We start from the raw sequence: 22454 nt of genomic DNA on the forward strand, positions 1-22454 counted from the left end.
GGAGCTATTAGGAGTGTCTATATAAATGTATTTTATTTTAATGTTGTCCAGTACAGAGATGATGGGGTTTATGTTCATTTCATTCCATTGCATTTTGACTTCATTGTTTAATTTTTTTTAAAAGCTAAATAAATATGAAAATGAATTCATCAACAGCATTTGTCCCTTTTTTGTTTGTTGTGAAAATCGTTCCACTAACTGTGCCTCATTATACTGTACTGCCTTTCATTGTTTTACATCTCTCTTCTGTTATTAAACCCAAAACAATGTGTCTTCCAGACAGCTTGGATTGTCCTGCCACACACGTTCTCTAAGATATTATGTTCCAGGGGAGAGATTTTCCTGCCACACACGTTCTCTAAAAGATGATGTTCCAGGGGAGAGATTTTCCTGCCACACACGTTCTCTAAAAGATGATGTTCCAGGGGAGAGATTTTCCTGCCACACACGTTCTCTAAAAGATGATGTTGCAGGGGAGAGATTTTCCTGCCACACACGTTCTCTAAAAGATGATGTTGCAGGGGAGAGATTTTCCTGCCACACACATTTCCTGCCACACGCGTTCTCTAAGATATTATGTTCCAGGGGAGAGATTTTCCTGCCACGCACGTTCTCTAAGATATTACAGTATGTTCCAGGGGAGAGATTTTCCTGCCACACACGTTCTCTAAGATATTATGTTCCAGGGGAGAGATTTTCCTGCCACACACGTTCTCTAAGATATTATGTTCCAGGGGAGAGATTTTCCTGCCACACACATTCTCTAAGATATTATGTTCCAGGGGAGAGATTGTCCTGCCACATGTTATCTAAGCCGAGCGTAACTGCTGTGCTCTGTCCAACCACTCTGAAGGTCTTCTGTCAGATACGAGAGAAACTAATAAAGGCTCCACTGGCCATCCAATCACACACATCCGTTTGACTTGTTCACCTCGAGTCTATAGAGACAGGCAAGGTCTGATGCCGACTTTGTGCATGCTGACTACTTCTTGCTGACCTCTTGCCACTTCCTGTTACCTGAATGAATACGTTTCTAACCTCAAGGGTCTTTTCCTGGTAAAAATGCCCCCCAAAATAATGAATTTATTGCATGTCATATACTCAGTCTCCAGTATTGTGAATGTAGACTACTGTTTCTTGAGAGGAGTCTAGTAATGCTGAAGGACGTCACTAGGATATCAGGTTCAATAGTCATGCTGAAGGACGTCACCAGGATATCATGTTCAATAGTCATGCTGAAGGACGTCACTAGGATATCATGTTCAATAGTCATGCTGAAGGACGTCACTAGGATATCATGTTCAATAGTCATGCTGAAGGACGTCACTAGGATATCATGTTCAATAGTCATGCTAAAGGACGTCACTAGGATATCATGTTCAATTGTCATGCTAAAGGACGTCACTAGGATATCATGTTCAATAGTCATGCTAAAGGACGTCACCAGGATATCATGTTCAATAGTCATGCTGAAGGACGTCACTAGGATATCATGTTCAATAGTCATGCTGAAGGACGTCACTAGGATATCATGTTCAATAGTCATGCTGAAGGACGTCACTAGGATATCATGTTCAATAGTCATGCTGAAGGACGTCACTAGGATATCATGTTCAATAGTCATGCTGAAGGACGTCACTAGGATATCATGTTCAATAGTCATGCTGAAGGACGTCACTAGGATATCATGTTCAATAGTCATGCTAAAGGACGTCAGCAGGATATCATGTTCAATAGTCATGCTGAAGGACGTCACTAGGATATCATGTTCAATAGTCATGCTAAAGGACGTCACTAGGATATCATGTTCAATAGTCATGCTAAAGGACGTCACCAGGATATCATGTTCAATAGTCATGCTAAAGGACGTCACTAGGATATCATGTTCAATAGTCATGCTAAAGGACGTCACTAGGATATCATGTTCAATAGTCATGCTAAAGGACGTCACTAGGATATCCTGTTCAAGGAGGCGTTCAGATCGCTAAGGGAAATCCTCTCATACTTCTGTGCCTTGTCCACATTCTCTCTGACGTCATTAGTTGTATCATATATTTTATTGAACCTTTATTTAACTAGAAAAGTCAGTTAAGAACAAATTCTTATTTACAACGACGGCCTACCGGGATTAACTGCCTTGTTCAGGGGCAGGACGACAGATTTTTACCTTGTCAGCTCGGGGATTCGATCCAGCAACCTTTCGGTTACTGACCCAACCCCATCGGCTACCTGCCAACCCCATCATATTGACATGATGTCATGAATTATCCCTCTCTGGCATGGACAGGGTGCTGGTTCTGGAGTGAATCGGTCTTGGGGTGTGTGTGTGTGTGTGTGAGCTGCAGAACACAAGACAAGATACACACAATTGAACCAATTCCTTCCATCTATATTCTTACTTGAAAGAGCATTTATAATATGTGTATTTATATTTATGTATTTACAGTAAATAAATATATTATTATTCATTTCCGTATTGCTATGAACAACAAGGACGCCTCTCTTCTATTCCATCGCCATAAATAAATAAAAACATGGAGATATGTCTTGTAGGAGATCAAAGCTATTCTGTTCCAGTAGGTAGCTAACTTGACTCCAGGTCACGTGATAAGCTCTAAGACATGAAGTCCGACCACGGTCCAGGGCAGTGAGGTGATACGGCGGCCCCCTCTCCTCTCGACTTTGAAATGTTTTCCAAGGCTGGTTCCAGATTCCCCTCTCCGACGTGTAACCCAACCAGTTCTGAGGGATCCTAAGATTAGCAGAGACAAAGAGCTGCGTTGAGACCTGAGCGGCTAGGAGGGGGATGTAATTAACTTGATGTGAAAGGCCTTCCCTCCAGAGATGAGAGAGGACTGCTGAGGACTCGGAGGAGAAGGTTGGAGGTGGACTGGAGGACACTCCCAACTCGCATCCCTTTTCACAGCTTATATCCTCCCCCTTTGATGTGTCTGATGTGACTTAACAGTAGTATCAGACTCCAATGAGAGGGAAGTGAATTGAACCCATTAGCCTAGCCTACAAATAGGGATGTGATCAGTGACATTACATTTACATCACAGGGAAATCTCCCTATGTATTCTGAGGTAGCAGTAGCGTTCTTTAAATTCACACTGTAAAAATTACACTGAGTGAACAAAACATTATGAACACCTTCCTAATAGTGAGTTGCATCCCCCTTTGGTCCTCTGAACAGCCTCGAATCGTCAGGGCGTTCCACAGTGATGCTGGCCCATGTTGACTTCAATGCTTCCCACAGTTGTGTCAAGCTGGATGTCCTTTGGGTGGTGGACCATTCTTGATTCACACAGGAAACTGCTGAGCATGAAAAAAACAGCAGTTCTTGACAAATTCAAACCGGTGCGCCTGGCACCTACTACCACTTCCTGTTCAAAGGCACTTACATATTTTGTCTTGCCCCATTCACCCTCCGAATGCCATATATACACAATCCATGTCTCAATCGTCTCAAGGTGTAAACATCCTTCTTTAATAACCGGTGTCCACCTCTCCGTCAATAAGGGATCATAGCGTTCACCTGGATTCACCTGGTCAGTCTATGTCGTGGACAGAGCAGGGTTTTTGTTCTGTACACTCAGTGTCACTGGCCTCAGCAGAACGTAGTCAGGGGAACTCTTCAAATGGAATCCATTGTCACAATCCTACACTTATTAAGTATATTTGTGTCATTTTTGTGAAAAGTGTTGATAAGATATTATACAAGTCAGCAGCACATCTGAAAGTGGTTTCTGCCAGGTCCTTCTGTCTGTCCTGACTGAGGGAGAGAGACAGGGGAACTTAATAAGAACCTCTAAAACGCAGGGTTGTAACTTCGCAGGCACGCTCTCTCTCTCTCTCTGCCTCTCTCTTACTCTATCTCCCCCCCTCTCGCTCTCCCTCTCTCTGCCTCTCCCTCTCTCTCTCTCATGCTCTCTCTCTCTCTGCCTCTCCCTCTCTATCTCATGCTCTCTCTCTGCCTCTCCCTCTCTATCTCATGCTCTCTCTCTCTCTCTGCCTCTCCCTCTCTATCTCATGCTCTCTCTCTCTCTGCCTCTCCCTCTCTATCTCATGCTCTCTCTCTCTCTGCCTCTCCCTCTCTATCTCATGCTCTCTCTCTCTCTGCATCTCCCTCTCTATCTCATGCTCTCTCTGCCTTTCCCTCTCCTCTCTCTAACTCTTTTGTCTCTCTCTCTCTCTTCCTCTCTTCCTCTGCCCCTCTCTCTCTGTCTCTTGTTCTCTCCCTCTCTCTCTCTTACTCCCCCCTCTCTCTCTTACTCCTTACCCCTCTTTCTGTCTTATCTCTTCCCCTCTCTTCCCTCAAACTGGTCTGCAGTCAGTCTAGCTAGCAGCTGCTTTGCATCTCCATGCATTGGAGAGATGAATAGTAACATATTCTGGGCACGCTGGCATGGCTCGCCCAAATTACAGCACACACAGAGGAATTCAAAGCACCCTGCCTTCCTCCACTAGTCCTTCCTCCACTAGTCCTTCCTCTACTAGTCCTTCCACAAGTCCTTCCTCCACTAGTCCTTCCTCCACTAGTCCTTCCTCCACTAGTCCTTTCCTCCACTAGTCCTTTCCTCCACTAGTCCTTCCACAAGTCCTTCCTCCACTAGTCCTTCCTCCACTAGTCCTTCCTCCACTAGTCCTTTCCTCCCCTAGTCTTTCCTCCACTAGTCCTTTCCTACACTAGTCCTTCCACAAGTCCTTCCTCTACTAGTCCTTCCTCCACTAGTCCTTCCTCCACTAGTCCTTTCCTCCACTAGTCTTTCCTCCCCTAGTCCTTCCTCCACTAGTCCTTCCTCCACTAGTCCTTTCCTCCCCTAGTCTTTCCTCCACTAGTCCTTTCCTACACTAGTCCTTCCACAAGTCCTTCCTCTACTAGTCCTTCCTCCACTAGTCCTTTCCTCCCCTAGTCTTTCCTCCACTAGTCCTTCCTCCACTAGTCTGTCCTCCACTAGTCCTTCCTCCACTAGTCCTTCCTCCACTAGTCCTTTCCTACACTAGTCCTTCCACAAGTCCTTCCTCTACTAGTCCTTCCTCCACTAGTCCTTCCTCCACTAGTCCTTTCCTCCACTAGTCTTTCCTCCACTAGTCCTTTCCTCCACTAGTCCTTCCTCCACTCATCCTTCCTCCACTAGTCCTTCCTCCACTAGTCTTTTCCTCCACTAGTCCTTTCCATTCCAGGTAGGTCCTTTCCTCCACTAGTCTTTTCCTCCACTAGTCTTTTCCTCCACTAGTCCTTCCTCCACTAGTCCTTCCTCCACTAGTCCTTCCTCCACTCATCCTTCCTCCACTAGTCCTTCCTCCACTCATCCTTCTAGTCCTTCCTCCACTCATCCTTCCTCCACTAGTCCTTCCTCCACTAGTCCTTCCTCCACTAGTCCTTCCTCCACTCATCCTTCCTCCACTAGTCCTTCCTCCACTAGTCCTTCCTCCACTCATCCTTCCTCCACTAGTCCGTCCTCCACTAGTCCATCCTCCACTAGTCCTTCCTCCACTCATCCTTCCTCCACTAGTCCTTCCTCCACTAGTCCTTCCTCCACTAGTCCTTCCTCCACTAGTCCTTCCTCCACTCATCCTTCCTGCACTAGTCCTTCCTCCACTAGTCCTTCCTCCACTAGTCCTTCCTCCACTCATCCTTTTAGTCCTTCCTCCACTAGTCCTTCCTCCACTAGTCCTTCCTCCACTCATCCTTCCTCCACTAGTCCTTCCTCCACTCATCCTTCCTCCACTCATCCTTCCTCCACTAGTCCTTCCTCCACTAGTCTTTCCTCCACTAGTCCTTCCTCCACTCATCCTTCCTCCACTAGTCCTTCCTCCACTAGTCCTTCCTCCACTAGTCCTTCCTCCACTCATCCTTCCTCCACTAGTCATTCCTCCACTAGTCCTTCCTCCACTAGTCCTTTCTCCACTAGTCCTTCCTCCACTCGTCCTTCCTCCACTAGTCCTTCCTCCACTAGTCCTTCCTCCACTAGTCCTTCCTCCACTAGTCCTTCCTCCACTAGTCCTTCCTCCACTAGTACACTACACTCAGAATAAAAGGTGCTATCTAGAGCCTAAAAGGGTTCTTCTGCTGTCCCCATAGAATAACCCCTTGATGAACCCTTTTTGGTTCCAGGTAGAACCTTTTCCATTCCAGGTAGAACCATTTTGGGTTCTGTGTAGAATCCTTTCCACTGAGGGTTCTACATGGAACCCCCAAAAGTTCTACCTGGAACTTTGTTCTGAGAGTGAACCTTTGACCAGGGCCCAAAGAGTTCTCTCTCTCTCTCTCTCTCTCTCTCTCTCTCTCTCTCTCTCTCTCTCTCTCTCTCTCTCTCTCTCTCTCTCTCTTTCTCACCAGTGCAGCAACCAACCAACCAACCAACCCTCTCTCTCTCTCTCTTTTTCTCATCAGTGCAGCAACCAACCAACCCTCTCTCTCTCTCTCTCTCTTTCTCATCAATGCAGCAACCAACCAACCCCCTCTCTCTCTCTCTCTCTCTCTCTCTCTCTCTCTCTCTCTCTCTCTTACTCATCAGTGCAGCAACCAACCAACCAACCCTCTCTCTCTCTCTCTCTCTCTCTCTCTCTCTCTTCCTCTCTCTCATCAGTGCTGCAACAACCATCTCACTCTCTCTCACTCTCTCTCACTCTCTCTCTCTCATCAGTGCAACAACCAACTGTATAAGTTAGCATAAGCTATACATCTAACAAGCCTAATCCTTCCAGCCTTCAGCAAACTATTATACAATTAAGGAACATGTATTTTACAGAGACAACGTTAAAAAAAAAGAGACAGTTGGATTACAATTAATTACAGCATAGAATGAATTCTAAAGCCTCGACTTAGAATAAACCATGTGTGACCCAAATGGCACTCTATTCCCTATAGAGTGCATTACTTTTGACCAAGGCCCATGAGGCTCTCTGCACTATAAAAGGAACATGGTGCTATTTGGGATCTAGCCTCAGGCTTTTGAACTGAATACTCAGCATATTGTGGAATGTCATTGTGGACATACTGAAAACCCCCCCTCAGGTACTCAATGCTAAGAACTGAAAACATTAATGGTTTCCATCTCTTAATGCTGAGGTTAGTTTCTATCTCTTAATGCTGCGGTTAGTTTCTATCTCTTAATGTTGAGGTTAGTTTCTATCTCTTAATGCTGAGGTTAGTTTCTATCTCTTAATGCTGAGGTTAGTTTCTATCTCTTAATGCTGAGGTTAGTTTCCATCTCTTATTAATGCTGAGGTTAGTTTCCATCTCTTATTAATGTTGAGGTTAGTTTCCATCTCTTATTAATGCTGAGGTTAGTTTCTATCTCTTAATGCTGAGGTTAGTTTCTATCTCTTATTAATGCTGAGGTTAGTTTATATCTCTTAATGCTGAGGTTAGTTTATATCTCTTAATGTTGAGGTTAGTTTCTATCTCTTAATGCTGAGGTTAGTTTCTATCTCTTAATGCTGAGGTTAGTTTCTATCTCTTATTAATGCTGAGGTTAGTTTCTATCTCTTAATGCTGAGGTTAGTTTCTATCTCTTATTAATGCTGAGGTTAGTTTATATCTCTTATTAATGCTGAGGTTAGTTTCTATCTCTTAATGCTGAGGTTAGTTTCTATCTCTTATTAATGCTGAGGTTAGTTTCTATCTCTTAATGCTGAGGTTAGTTTCTATCTCTTATTAATGCTGAGGTTAGTTTCTATCTCTTATTAATGCTGAGGTTAGTTTCTATCTCTTATTAATGCTGAGGTTAGTTTATATCTCTTAATGCTGAGGTTAGTTTCTATCTCTTAATGCTGAGGTTAGTTTCTATCTCTTATTAATGCTGAGGTTAGTTTCTATCACTTATTAATGCTGAGGTTAGTTTCCATCTCTTATTAATGCTGAGGTTAGTTTCCATCTCTTATTAATGCTGAGGTTAGTTTCCATCTCTTATTAATGCTGAGGTTAGTTTCTATCTCTTAATGCTGAGGTTAGTTTCTATCTCTTAATGCTGAGGTTAGTTTCTATCTCTTAATGCTGAGGTTAGTTTCTATCTCTTATTAATGCTGAGGTTAGTTTCTATCTCTTAATGCTGAGGTTAGTTTCTATCTCTTAATGCTGAGGTTAGTTTCTATCTCTTATTAATGCTGAGGTTAGTTTCTATCTCTTATTAATGCTGAGGTTAGTTTCTATCTCTTATTAATGCTGAGGTTAGTTTCTATCTCTTAATGCTGAGGTTAGTTTCTATCACTTATTAATGCTGAGGTTAGTTTCTATCTCTTAATGCTGAGGTTAGTTTCTATCTCTTATTAATGCTGAGGTTAGTTTCTATCACTTATTAATGCTGAGGTTAGTTTCTATCGCTTATTAATGCTGAGGTTAGTTTCTATCGCTTATTAATGCTGAGGTTAGTTTCTATCTCTTATTAATGCTGAGGTTAGTTTCTATCTCTTAATGCTGAGGTTAGTTTCTATCTCTTATTAATGCTGAGGTTAGTTTCTATCACTTATTAATGCTGAGGTTAGTTTCTATCTCTTAATGCTGAGGTTAGTTTCTATCTCTTATTAATGCTGAGGTTAGTTTATATCTCTTATTAATGCTGAGGTTAGTTTCTATCGCTTATTAATGCTGAGGTTAGTTTCTATCTCTTATTAATGCTGAGGTTAGTTTCTATCACTTATTAATGCTGAGGTTAGTTTCTATCTCTTAATGCTGAGGTTAGTTTCTATCTCTTATTAATGCTGAGGTTAGTTTATATCTCTTATTAATGCTGAGGTTAGTTTCTATCGCTTATTAATGCTGAGGTTAGTTTCTATCTCTTATTAATGCTGAGGTTAGTTTCTATCACTTATTAATGCTGAGGTTAGTTTCCATCTCTTATTAATGTTGAGGTTAGTTTCCATCTCTTATTAATGCTGAGGTTAGTTTCTATCTCTTATTAATGCTGAGGTTAGTTTCTATCTCTTAATGCTGAGGTTAGTTTCTATCTCTTAATGCTGAGGTTAGTTTCTATCTCTTAATGCTGAGGTTAGTTTATATCTCTTAATGCTGAGGTTAGTTTCTATTACTTAATGCTGAGGTTAGTTTCTATCTCTTATTAATGCTGAGGTTAGTTTCTATTACTTAATGCTGAGGTTAGTTTCTATCTCTTATTAATGCTGAGGTTAGTTTCTATTACTTAATGCTGAGGTTAGTTTCTATCTCTTAATGCTGAGGTTAGTTTCCATCTCTTAATGCTGAGGTTAGTTTCTATCTCTTAATGCTGAGGTTAGTTTCTATCTCTTATTAATGCTGAGGTTAGTTTCCATCTCTTAATGCTGAGGTTAGCCAAATGGCACCCTATTCTCGATGTAGTACTTTAGACCAGAGCCCTATGGGGCCTGTAGTGCACTACTTTAGACCAGAGCCCTATGGGGCCTGTAGTGCACTACTTTAGACCAGAGCACTATGGGCCTTACAAAGGGAATAGGATGCCATTTGGGATGCAGACTTGATGACTGTATAAATACCATCAACTCCCTCTACTAGTCTATAGTGATGACCATCAACTCCCTCTACTAGTCTATAGTGATGACTGTATATATACCATCAACTCCCTCTACTAGTCTATAGTGATGACTGTATATATACCATCAACTCCCTCTACTAGTCTATAGTGAGGACTGTATAAATACCATCAACTCCCTCTACTAGTCTATAGTGATGACTGTATATATACCATCAACTCCCTCTACTAGTCTATAGTGAGGACTGTATATATACCATCAACTCCCTCTACTAGTCTATAGTGATGACCATCAACTCCCTCTACTAGTCTATAGTGATGACCATCAACTCCCTCTACTAGTCTATAGTGATGACCATCAACTCCCTCTACTAGTCTATAGTGATGACTGTATATATACCATCAACTCCCTCTACTAGTCTATAGTGATGACTGTATATATAACATCAACTCCCTCTACTAGTCTATAGTGATGACCATCAACTCCCTCTACTAGTCTATAGTGATGACTGTATATATACCATCAACTCCCTCTACTAGTCTATAGTGATGACTGTATATATACCATCAACTCCCTCTACTAGTCTATAGTGATGACTGTATATATACCATCAACTCCCTCTACTAGTCTATAGTGATGACTGTATATATACCATCAACTCCCTCTACTAGTCTATAGTGATGACCATCAACTCCCTCTACTAGTCTATAGTGATGACTGTATATATACCATCAACTCCCTCTACTAGTCTATAGTGATGACCATCAACTCCCTCTACTAGTCTATAGTGATGACTGTATATATACCATCAACTCCCTCTACTAGTCTATAGTGATGACTGTATATATACCATCAACTCCCTCTACTAGTCTGTAGTGATGACTGTATATATACCATCAACTCCCTCTACTAGTCTATAGTGATGACTGTATATATACCATCAACTCCCTCTACTAGTCTGTAGTGATGACTGTATATATACCATCAACTCCCTCTACTAGTCTATAGTGATGACCATCAACTCCCTCTACTAGTCTATAGTGAGGACCATCAACTCCCTCTACTAGTCTATAGTGAGGACCATCAACTCCCTCTACTAGTCTATAGTGATGACTGTATATATACCATCAACTCCCTCTACTAGTCTATAGTGATGACTGTATATATAACATCAACTCCCTCTACTAGTCTATAGTGAGGACTGTATAAATACCATCAACTCCCTCTACTAGTCTATAGTGATGACTGTATATATACCATCAACTCCCTCTACTAGTCTATAGTGATGACCATCAACTCCCTCTACTAGTCTATAGTGATGACTGTATATATACCATCAACTCCCTCTACTAGTCTATAGTGATGAGTGTATATATAACATCAACTCCCTCTACTAGTCTATAGTGATGACCATCAACTCCCTCTACTAGTCTATAGTGATGACTGTATATATACCATCAACTCCCTCTACTAGTCTATAGTGATGACTGTATATATACCATCAACTCCCTCTACAAGTCTATAGTGATGACTGTATATATACCATCAACTCCCTCTACTAGTCTATAGTGATGACCATCAACTCCCTCTACTAGTCTATAGTGAGGACCATCAACTCCCTCTACTAGTCTATAGTGAGGACCATCAACTCCCTCTACTAGTCTATAGTGATGACTGTATATATACCATCAACTCCCTCTACTAGTCTATAGTGATGACTGTATATATAACATCAACTCCCTCTACTAGTCTATAGTGATGACCATCAACTCCCTCTACTAGTCTATAGTGATGACTGTATATATACCATCAACTCCCTCTACTAGTCTATAGTGATGACCATCAACTCTCTCTACTAGTCTATAGTGATGACTGTATATATACCATCAACTCCCTCTACTAGTCTATAGTGATGACTGTATATATAACATCAACTCCCTCTACTAGTCTATAGTGATGACTGTATATATAACATCAACTCCCTCTACTAGTCTATAGTGATGACTGTATAGATAAAATCAACTCCCTCTACTAGTCTATAGTGATGACTGTATATATAACATCAACTCCCTCTACTAGTCTATAGTGATGACCATCAACTCCCTCTACTAGTCTATAGTGATGACTGTATATATACCATCAACTCCCTCTACTAGTCTATAGTGATGACTGTATATATACCATCAACTCCCTCTACTAGTCTATAGTGATGACTGTATATATACCATCAACTCCCTCTACTAGTCTATAGTGATGACCATCAACTCCCTCTACTAGTCTATAGTGATGACTGTATATATACCATCAACTCCCTCTACTAGTCTATAGTGATGACTGTATATATAACATCAACTCCCTCTACTAGTCTATAGTGATGACTGTATATATAACATCAACTCCCTCTACTAGTCTATAGTGATGACTGTATATATACCATCAACTCCCTCTACTAGTCTATAGTGATGACCATCAACTCCCTCTACTAGTCTATAGTGATGACTGTATATATACCATCAACTCCCTTTACTAGTCTATAGTGATGACTGTATAGATAAAATCAACTCCCTCTACTAGTCTATAGTGATGACTGTATATATACCATCAACTCCCTCTACTAGTCTATAGTGATGACTGTATATATACCATCAACTCCCTCTACTAGTCTATAGTGATGACTGTATATATACCATTAACTCCCTCTACTAGTCTATAGTGATGACTGTATATATACCATCAACTCCCTCTACTAGTCTATAGTGATGACTGTATATATACCATCAACTCCCTCTACTAGTCTATAGTGATGACCATCAACTCCCTCTACTAGTCTATAGTGATGACTGTATATATTCCATCAACTCCCTCTACTAGTCTATAGTGATGACTGTATATATACCATCAACTCCCTTTACTAGTCTACAGTGATGAATGTATAGATAACATCAACTCCCTCTACTAGTCTATAGTGATGACCATCAACTCCCTCTACTAGTCTATAGTGATGACTGTATATATACCATCAACTCCCTCTACTAGTCTATAGTGATGACCATCAACTCCCTCTACTAGTCTATAGTGATGACCATCAACTCCCTCTACTAGTCTATAGTGATGACTGTATATATACCATCAACTCCCTCTACTAGTCTATAGTGATGACCATCAACTCCCTCTACTAGTCTATAGTGATGACTGTATATATACCATCAACTCCCTTTACTAGTCTATAGTGATGACTGTATATATACCATCAACTCCCTCTACTAGTCTATAGTGATGACTGTATATATACCATCAACTCCCTCTACTAGTCTATAGTGATGACTGTATATATACCATCAACTCCCTCTACTAGTCTATAGTGATGACTGTATAGATGAGATCAACTCCCTCTACTAGTCTATAGTGATGACCATCAACTCCCTCTACTAGTCTATAGTGATGACTGTACAGATAACATCAACCATCTCTACTAGTCTATAGTGATGACTGTACATGTACCATCAACCATCTCTACTAGTCTATAGTGATGACTGTGCATGTACCATCAACCATCTCTACTAGTCTATAGTGATGACTGTGGATGTACCATCAACCATCTCTACTAGTCTATAGTGATGACTGTGGATGTACCATCAACCATCTCTACTAGTCTATAGTGATGGCTGTGCATGTACCATCAACCATCTCTACTAGTCTATAGTGATGACCATCAACTCCCTCTACTAGTCTATAGTGAGGACCATCAACTCCCTCTACTAGTCTATAGTGTTGACTGTATATATACCATCAACTCCCTCTACTAGTCTATAGTGATGACTGTATATATAACATCAACTCCCTCTACTAGTCTATAGTGAGGACTGTATAAATACCATCAACTCCCTCTACTAGTCTATAGTGATGACTGTATATATACCATCAACTCCCTCTACTAGTCTATAGTGATGACCATCAACTCCCTCTACTAGTCTATAGTGATGACTGTATATATACCATCAACTCCCTCTACTAGTCTATAGTGATGACTGTATATATAACATCAACTCCCTCTACTAGTCTATAGTGATGACCATCAACTCCCTCTACTAGTCTATAGTGAGGACCATCAACTCCCTCTACTAGTCTATAGTGAGGACCATCAACTCCCTCTACTAGTCTATAGTGATGACTGTATATATAACATCAACTCCCTCTACTAGTCTATAGTGATGACCATCAACTCCCTCTACTAGTCTATAGTGATGACTGTATATATACCATCAACTCCCTCTACTAGTCTATAGTGATGACTGTATATATACCATCAACTCCCTCTACTAGTCTATAGTGATGACTGTATATATACCATCAACTCCCTCTACTAGTCTATAGTGATGACTGTATATATAACATCAACTCCCTCTACTAGTCTATAGTGATGACTGTATATATAACATCAACTCCCTCTACTAGTCTATAGTGATGACTGTATATATACCATCAACTCCCTCTACTAGTCTATAGTGATGACCATCAACTCCCTCTACTAGTCTATAGTGATGACTGTATATATAACATCAACTCCCTCTACTAGTCTATAGTGATGACTGTATAGATAAAATCAACTCCCTCTACTAGTCTATAGTGATGACTGTATATATAACATCAACTCCCTCTACTAGTCTATAGTGATGACCATCAACTCCCTCTACTAGTCTATAGTGATGACTGTATATATACCATCAACTCCCTCTACTAGTCTATAGTGATGACTGTATATATACCATCAACTCCCTCTACTAGTCTATAGTGATGACTGTATATATACCATCAACTCCCTCTACTAGTCTATAGTGATGACTGTATATATAACATCAACTCCCTCTACTAGTCTATAGTGATGACTGTATATATAACATCAACTCCCTCTACTAGTCTATAGTGATGACTGTATATATACCATCAACTCCCTCTACTAGTCTATAGTGATGACCATCAACTCCCTCTACTAGTCTATAGTGATGACTGTATATATACCATCAACTCCCTTTACTAGTCTATAGTGATGACTGTATAGATAAAATCAACTCCCTCTACTAGTCTATAGTGATGACTGTATATATACCATCAACTCCCTCTACTAGTCTATAGTGATGACTGTATATATACCATCAACTCCCTCTACTAGTCTATAGTGATGACTGTATATATACCATCAACTCCCTCTACTAGTCTATAGTGATGACTGTATATATACCATCAACTCCCTCTACTAGTCTATAGTGATGACTGTATATATACCATCAACTCCCTCTACTAGTCTATAGTGATGACCATCAACTCCCTCTACTAGTCTATAGTGATGACTGTATATATTCCATCAACTCCCTCTACTAGTCTATAGTGATGACTGTATATATACCATCAACTCCCTCTACTAGTCTATAGTGATGAATGTATAGATAACATCAACTCCCTCTACTAGTCTATAGTGATGACCATCAACTCCCTCTACTAGTCTATAGTGATGACTGTATATATACCATCAACTCCCTCTACTAGTCTATAGTGATGACCATCAACTCCCTCTACTAGTCTATAGTGATGACCATCAACTCCCTCTACTAGTCTATAGTGATGACTGTATATATACCATCAACTCCCTCTACTAGTCTATAGTGATGACCATCAACTCCCTCTACTAGTCTATAGTGATGACTGTATATATACCATCAACTCCCTTTACTAGTCTATAGTGATGACTGTATATATACCATCAACTCCCTCTACTAGTCTATAGTGATGACTGTATATATACCATCAACTCCCTCTACTAGTCTATAGTGATGACTGTATATATACCATCAACTCCCTCTACTAGTCTATAGTGATGACCATCAACTCCCTCTACTAGTCTATAGTGATGACTGTATAGATAACATCAACTCCCTCTACTAGTCTATAGTGATGACCATCAACTCCCTCTACTAGTCTATAGTGATGACTGTACAGATAACATCAACCATCTCTACTAGTCTATAGTGATGACTGTACATGTACCATCAACCATCTCTACTAGTCTATAGTGATGACTGTGCATGTACCATCAACCATCTCTACTAGTCTATAGTGATGGCTGTGCATGTACCATCAACCATCTCTACTAGTCTATAGTGATGACTGTGCATGTACCATCAACCATCTCTACTAGTCTATAGTGATGACTGTGCATGTACCATCAACCATCTCTACTAGTCTATAGTGATGACTGTGCATGTACCATCAACCATCTCTACTAGTCTATAGTGATGACTGTGCATGTACCATCAACCATCTCTACTAGTCTATAGTGATGACTGTGCATGTACCATCAACCATCTCTACTAGTCTATAGTGATGACTGTGCATGTACCATCAACCATCTCTACTAGTCTATAGTGATGACTGTGGATGTGCCATCATAGATGAACCAAGGCATAAAAACCACACCTGCTCCACATTGACTGTCCATCCTAGAAACAAGTAGACAATTATCCTGAAGACTGACAGGGTGTTGAGGCATTCAGAGAGAGAGACAGACAGACAGACAGACAGACAGACAGACAGTCAGACACGCAGACAGACAGAGAGACAAGCAGCAGTCAGACATGCAGACAGACAGAGAGACAGGCAGCAGTCAGACACGCAGACAGACAGAGAGACAGGCAGCAGTCAGACACGCAGACAGACAGAGAGAAAGAGAGACAGACACACAGTCAGACACGCAGACAGACAGAGAGACAGACAGACAGGCAGGCAGGCAGTCAGACACGCAAAGAGACAGACAGACAGGCAGGCAGTCAGACACGCAGACAGACAGAGAGACAGACAGACAGGCAGTCAGACACGCAAAGAGACAGACAGACAGGCAGGCAGTCAGACACACGGACAGAGAGACAGACAGACAGGCAGGCAGTCAGACACACAGACAGATAGAGAGACAGACAGGCAGGCAGTCAGACACGCAGACAGACAGAGAGACAGACAGACAGACAGACAGGCAGTCAGACACGCAAAGAGACAGACAGACAGGCAGGCAGTCAGACACACGGACAGAGAGACAGACAGACAGGCAGGAAGTCAGACACACAGACAGACAGGCAGTCAGACACGCAGACAGAAAGACAGACAGACAGTCAGACACGCAGAGAGACAGAGAGGCATACAGGCAGTCAGACAGGCAGGCAGTCAGTCAGACACGCAGAGAGACAGACAGACAGGCAGGCAGTCAGACATGCAGACAGACAGAGAGACAGACAGACAGACAGACAGGCAGTCAGACACGCAAAGAGACAGACAGACAGGCAGGCAGTCAGACACACGGACAGAGAGACAGACAGACAGGCAGGCAGTCAGACACACAGACAGACAGGCAGTCAGACACGCAGACAGAAAGACAGACAGACAGTCAGACACGCAGAGAGACAGAGAGGCATACAGGCAGTCAGACAGGCAGGCAGTCAGTCAGACACGCAGAGAGACAGACAGACAGGCAGGCAGTCAGACATGCAGACAGACAAAGAGACAGACAGACAGACAGACAGACAGAGAGACAGACAGGCAGTCAGTCAGTCAGACACGCAGAGAGACAGACAGACAGGCAGGCAGTCAGACATGCAGACAGACAAAGAGACAGACAGGCAGGCCGTCAGACACGCAGACAGACAGAGAGACAGACAGGCAGCAGTCAGACACGCAGACAGACAGAGAGACAGACAGGCAGACAGTCAGACACACAGACAGACAGAGAGACAGACAGGCAGCCAGTCAGACAGAGAGGCAGGCAGGCAGTCAGACACAGACAGACAGAGAGACAGGAAGTCAGGCAGGCAGTTCCCTCTCAGGGAGGAAACTGGTTTAGAATGGAAGATGGGGTTCCGTCTAGACACAGTTACTTTTAGTTTAGGTCAGTTCTATCTTGGCCTCTGAAGGACCCTTTAAAGCTTTCCTTACAGGTAGACTCAGCGGTCCACGGGTAGTTATTTTGTGTGGAGTCATTCTATGATTCACTAGTGTGGTTTGGGTTGAGTACCTCCGAGGGTCGATGTGGGCGGTCATAAAAACAGCCATCCAGGAGTCTTCGACACCGAGCCCGCAGCCTTCCATTCCACTGGTGGAAGAGACAAGTCATTTCACATTTTATACTTTAAAAAACCCTTTCAATGACTGGAGGAATTCATTGAGTCTTTTTTTTTTTTACTACAAGTGGAATGAATGTCATATACATTTAGTGGCATCTGCAGGTTTAAATAATATCCCCCCTTTTCATGATATTGTTGACTTATGAAATGTGTTATATTTATATATATTTTTTTGTAAACACAATGGTCAATAGTAGTAGAGATAATGGCCTAGCTGTGTAGAGTCGACACATCCCATCACCAAGAGGTTTGGAGCAGCAATGAGGAAAGGATCTGATCAACTCAAATCTACATTTATATCATATCATCTAGCAATCAATCATTTTTTGGTGAAATCATTGTACGACTCTTTTCAAGAGTTAAATAGACATTTTTATTTTCTATTTACATCGGAAACGAGTGTTCAGTCTCGGCTGGGGGGATAAGTGACGGATAAACTCCTCACCACTTCCTATCAGTAGGCGGTGCTACTGTAAATATATTCAGAAGCATTTCAAGGATATTACATACAATTCTTACCCATAAATATAATATTCACACGTTAACGTAGCCTACTGATGATGGAACTTAGACAGTAGCCTTTAGGTAAATGTATGAATCATTACTTTTCCATTACTTTTATAAAATCTTGCAGTAAAAACGTTTATTTGAACAGAAGACATACTCTGTTATTTTTTATTTTAAGAATAGTTCGGGTGGTTAGATCCATGCCCGCAGACAGTTACGTACTAAATGTGCATTCCAAGACTTGTTTCACAAACTAAACAATTCGCCACGACTTGTTCTCTCCCTGTGTGTCAGAGTCTCTCTCACAGACCAGTGGACAGAATGCGTTTACCCTAAAAACCTCTGTGGCTTACAGTTTCGTGAAGTTAGAGAAGTCCGACTTCAATTTTTGTACTAACGCCTCCCCATCCGTGCGTAATGGTGCGGGACTGCGCCGCAGATGTTTGTGTGCAGGAATGCTTTTATACTTCTGAGGTTGGGGTTAGGGTTGAATTTTATACGAATGAGTATGGTTGTAGGCCAATGACTGCATATATGAAGGTGCAGGCCTACCTCTCTCTTTTTCTAAACAACCACAAGGCATCTAAACAGTTCCAGGCTCCGGCTGTGAGTTAGTTTATCTGTACCTCCCTGAACTCTCCGATTAGCCGGGCAGGCAGCTGTCGTCATCAGCAGCACCCCCGGTTTTTCCCCTTTCCTAAATGGATGGGGCTGTCCTGCTTCATGCACAGTTCAACGGAAGCCAAAAGATTGGAACAACTTGTGAATTCACCGGTCAGTTTGGTTTGCGTTTGCGGTAACGTTCAGAAGAATGCTCGACGGCGGCTTCGCTGAAGAAGTTAAAGATTGAGAAGTTGTTTTTTCTTTCTCATAAAGTGTGTTGCGTTCAGGACTGGAGCAGGAGAGGAGGGCGAGAGGGAACAGCGGTTTGCCTACTACAACGTTTACAATAGAAAGGAAACTTCAACTCCCGTGAGGAGTGGACTGAAGTGAAGCGGCAGCTCGTCATTCCACAATGGCTTTCGCTCTGAATTGTATATATTTATTGATGTGCTGTTCTCTCAGTTTGATATTTTTAGATCACAAACATACTGTGAAATCACATGGTAAGTTCTTATGATTGTACACTTTTTTTCCCTCAACTTTTTGGTATTCAACTGTTGATTTTGAGCAGAGGGCTATAAAACGTATGGCATACTGTATCTGAAGTTATATAACCCCCTGGGTTTGATAGAGACTGAGGTCTTATTGAAGAACGTGTCCAGAAATGCCACAAACTAGTCCAATAATTTAGTTGTACCTGAAAGGGTTTAGCCAAACTAAACTAAACCTTTAGTGATGCAACTGGCTTGCTCATAACCCATAGACTAAACTAGAGACATATTATCATGTGTCTCCACTGTTCAGAAGTTCAAATATCTTCTTAAATAAAGGTTAAAAAAAAGAATAAAAATATAATCTTCCATATTCATGAACCATTTGTTATTAGGCCAATTCTCCTTTAACTAGCATGCATTACTCTAATCCACACCAGAGTATAATCATTGTTTCAATTAAAGTATCCTATATTATTTTCTGTGCCTTTCACCAGGTTCCCATAAATTCCCATAAGTTCCCACACATTTCTGTGCATAAGTTCTTACTCTCTGGGAAAGAAATGTGCTATCTAGAACCTAAAACGGTTATTTGGCTGTCCCCATAAGATAACCCTTTGAAGAACCCGTTTTGGTTTCAGGTAGAACCCCTTTTTGGTTCCATGTAAAAACCGTTTCCACAGAGGATTCTACCTGGAACCCAAAAGAGTTCTATATGGAACCCAAAAGAGTTCTATATGGATCCAAAAAGAGTTCTACCTGGAACCCAAAAGAGTTCTATATGGGATCCAAAAAGAGTTCTATATGGGATCCAAAAAGAGTTCTACCTGGAACCCAAAAGAGTTCTACCTGGAACCCAAAAGAGTTCTATATGGGATCCAAAAAGAGTTCTACCTGGAACCCAAAAGAGTTCTACCTGGAACCCAAAAGAGTTCTATATGGGATCCAAAAAGAGTTCTACCTGGAACCCAAAAGAGTTCTATATGGATCTGAAAGGGTTATCCTATGGGGACAGCCTAAGAGCCCTTTTGAGACCCTTTTCTTCTAAGAGTTTATATTATAACTGTCTAGTTGTCTCTGTTTCTCTGATGTTATTCTTGACTATTTGTCTCATCAGAACATCTCTCTGGAAAGTTAAGTGAATATGGTCTTATGGTGCCGTTCAGCACAGACTCCCACGGCCGCTACATCTCCCACGTGGTCTCAGTCTCAGGAGCCTGGGCCTCAGCTGCAACGGGAGAAAGTGAAAGTGAAGGTGCTGATGCAAGTGGTGGTGCTGGTGCTTCCTCATCCCCTGGTCCGGGAAAGAGGCGTGTGGCCCGTAGCGTCCCCGAGACACCCTCTATCACCCCTGGCGCAGGCCAACACCTGTTTTTCAACGTCACTGTGTTTGGGAAAGAGTTGCACCTTCGCCTCAAAGCAAACAGGAGGCTGGTGGCTCCGGGGGCATTTGTGGAATGGCAGGAGGACTTCGAGGAGAAGGCTAAGGAGCGTCTCCACGGGGACTGTGTTTTCACTGGAGACATATCCAACATGCCAGAGGCCACTGTTGCCATAAGCAACTGTGATGGACTGGTAAGTCAATAACCAAACCCACCCTCCCTGAATTCCATACAATACAATGGTGCAAATGAGTTAGTGCGCGCACACACACACACACACACACACACACACCTAGTATTGTATACTGTACTATCAGCCAGGTCTCAGATCTGGCTGATAGTACAGATCTGGGACCAGGGTGCTGTATACTGTAATCTAACTATATGAGTTGGCAAGACAGCATGAACAGATCTGGGACCAGGCTGCTGTACACTGTAATCTAACCATATGAGTTGGCAAGACAGCACAAACAGATCTGGGACAAGGCTGCTGTACACTGTAATCTAACCATATGAGTTGGCAAGACAGCACAAACAGATCTGGGACCAGGCTGCTGTACACTGTAATCTAACCATATGAGTTGGCAAGACAGCACGAACAGATCTGGGACCAGGCTGCTGTACACTGTAATCTAACCATATGAGTTGGCAAGACAGCACGAACAGATCTGGGACCAGGCTGCTGTACACTGTAATCTAACCATATGAGTTGGCAAGACAGCACAAACAGATCTGGGACCAGGCTGCTGTACACTGTAATCTAACCATATGAGTTGGCAAGACAGCACGAACAGATCTGGGACCAGGCTGCTGTACACTGTAATCTAACCATATGAGTTGGCAAGACAGCACGAACAGATCTGGGACCAGGCTGCTGTACACTGTAATCTAACCAAATGAGTTGGCAAGACAGCACAAACAGATCTGGGACCAGGCTGCTGTACACTGTAATCTAACCATATGAGTTGGCAAGACAGCACGAACAGATCTGGGACCAGGCTGCTGTACACTGTAATCTAACCAAATGAGTTGGCAAGACAGCACGAACAGATCTGGGACCAGGCTGCTGTACACTGTTTAAATGTAGGTATTCTCCTCACACTGTTCCTAGCCCTGGCAGTCACTATGAATGCAGGTTGAGGCTGAATAAACATCAGCGGTTGGATATCCTAACCCTGGCTGGATTCCAATAGGAATTACACATCACCTTTGCAAGCCAGCATAATGTGACCTGCAGGTAGGATTGGAAAATTCTGCTGCATTTCACAGGTTTTTTTTCCAGAAATCCTGGTTGGAAGATTCCTGGAAATCCTTCAACTAGAATTTTTCTTGAAATTCTGGGAATTTTTGGGAAAGTATCAGAATTTTTGCAACCCCTACTTGCAGGCCTCATGTGGCCTGTAAAACCATGAGTTTTAGGCCACTGAGTGAGGGTAAAGTTAGGCCTTATTAGATATGTAATACATAAGATATGTAATACAACCGTTTTATTATAACAACAACATTCACCTAGGAAGTCACTTTGCGAAGGCCACAGGGCTGAAAATGAAGGAATTCGACAGTCATGTCTCTGTCACTAACAAATACAGTCATGGGTGGTAACTTCGACAATACACTCGAAAAGGCAAAGCACACTGGGAAATTATATTGGAGGCGTGGCTTAGTGGGGGTGTTACTCAAAATGTTCAAGCTGATACAACTCAAATCTGGACCCACGAATAGTGTTCTGTTAAGCTGTCCAGACATTACTTTCTCTGTTGAGGGAATAGTGTTCTGTTAAGATGTCCAGACATTACTTTCTCTGTTGAGGGAATAGTGTTCTGTTAAGCTGTCCA

General features: G+C 42.1%; 1 protein-coding gene across 5 annotated transcripts in view; it reads left to right on the forward strand.

Annotated features, from left to right (window-relative positions):
• Positions 1-18140: 18140 nt before the first annotated feature.
• The window catches only part of LOC110513446 (A disintegrin and metalloproteinase with thrombospondin motifs 14), a 140709-nt gene continuing 136395 nt past the window's right edge, over positions 18141-22454 (forward strand). For 4 of the 5 annotated variants that reach the window (XM_090217740.1, XM_090217742.1, XM_090217741.1 and 1 more), the window contains exons 1-2: positions 18141-19249; positions 20355-20812. In XM_090217740.1, coding sequence (XP_090073866.1) covers positions 19159-19249; positions 20355-20812 — 549 coding nt within the window. In that variant the 5' untranslated portion in view covers positions 18141-19158. The remainder of the gene's footprint in view (positions 19250-20354; positions 20813-22454) is intronic. The other variant, XM_090217745.1, reaches the window with a different exon arrangement.

The sequence above is a fragment of the Oncorhynchus mykiss genome, chromosome 23, assembly GCF_057628025.1.
Source record: "Oncorhynchus mykiss isolate SJ-2025 chromosome 23, ASM5762802v1, whole genome shotgun sequence".
In the NCBI taxonomy this organism is placed as follows: Eukaryota; Metazoa; Chordata; class Actinopteri; order Salmoniformes; family Salmonidae; genus Oncorhynchus; species Oncorhynchus mykiss.